This window comes from Nothoprocta perdicaria, unplaced genomic scaffold, assembly GCF_003342845.1.
Source record: "Nothoprocta perdicaria isolate Ctin4 unplaced genomic scaffold, notPer1 scaffold_583, whole genome shotgun sequence".
NCBI classification, from domain to species: Eukaryota; Metazoa; Chordata; class Aves; order Tinamiformes; family Tinamidae; genus Nothoprocta; species Nothoprocta perdicaria.
This window is the reverse complement of record NW_020455847.1, coordinates 15817-16943: the sequence shown is the minus strand read 5'-3', so window position 1 is coordinate 16943 and position 1127 is coordinate 15817. Positions and strand designations below refer to the sequence as shown.

Genomic DNA, 1127 nt, shown 5'->3' with positions numbered 1-1127 from the left:
CCCCCGTACCCGCTGTACACGCGGGAGGAGGTCGGGCGGCACCGCGCGCCCGCCGACCGCGTCTGGGTGACCCACGGCACCGACGTCTTCGACGTCACCGACTTCGTGGAGCTGCACCCGGGGGGCGCCGACAAGATCCTGCTGGCGGCCGGGGGGGCCCTGGAGCCCTTCTGGGCGCTCTACGCCGTGCACCAGCAGCCGCACGTGCTGGAGCTGCTGCGCGAGTACAAGGTGGGCGAGCTGCGCCCCGACGAGGCGCCGGCCCCCGGCGCCCAGGACCCCTTCGCCGGGGACCCGCCGCGGCACCCGGGGCTGCGCGTCAACAGCGAGCGGCCGTTCAACGCGGAGCCGCCGCCGGAGCTGCTGGCCGAGAGCTTCCTGACGCCCAACGAGCTCTTCTTCACCCGCAACCACCTGCCGGTGCCGGCGGTGGACGCCGGCTCCTACCGGCTGCGCGTGGAGGGCCCGGGCGGGCGGGCGCTGTCGCTGTCGCTGCAGGAGCTGCGCAGCCGCTTCCCCAAGCACGAGGTGACGGCGACGCTGCAGTGCGCGGGCAACCGGCGCGCCGACATGAGCCGCGTGCGCCCCGTCAAGGGGCTCGCCTGGGACATCGGCGCCATCGGCACGGCGCGCTGGGGCGGCGCGCGCCTCCGCGACGTGCTGCTGCACGCCGGCTTCGCCGAGGAGCGCGCCGGCGAGTGGCACGTCTGCTTCGAGGGGCTCGACACCGACGGCACCGGGGCGCCCTACGGCGCCTCCATCCCCTACGGCAAGGCCATGAGCGCCGCGGGCGACGTGCTGCTGGCCTACGAGATGAACGGCGCGGAGCTGCCGCGCGACCACGGCTTCCCGCTGCGCGCCGTGGTGCCCGGCGTCGTGGGCGCCCGCAACGTCAAGTGGCTGCGGCGCGTGGCCGTGAGCGCCGCCGAGAGCCCCAGCCACTGGCAGCAGAAGGACTACAAGGGCTTCGCGCCCTGTGTCGACTGGGACACCGTGGACTACGGCAGCGCGCCCGCCATCCAGGAGCTGCCCGTGCAGTCGGCCATCACGCAGCCGCGGCCCGGCGCGGCGGTGCCGCCCGGCGAGCTCACGGTGAAGGGCTACGCGTGGAGCGGCGGCGGGCGCGC

General features: G+C 75.9%; 1 protein-coding gene across 1 annotated transcript in view; it reads left to right on the top strand.

The window, feature by feature from the left end:
* The window catches only part of SUOX (sulfite oxidase), a gene marked incomplete at its 5' end in the record, with an annotated part of 4677 nt that continues 3550 nt past the window's right edge, over window positions 1–1127 (top strand). Inside the window, one exon of the mRNA XM_026048927.1 lies at window positions 1–1125. Coding sequence (XP_025904712.1) covers window positions 1–1125 — 1125 coding nt within the window. The remainder of the gene's footprint in view (window positions 1126–1127) is intronic.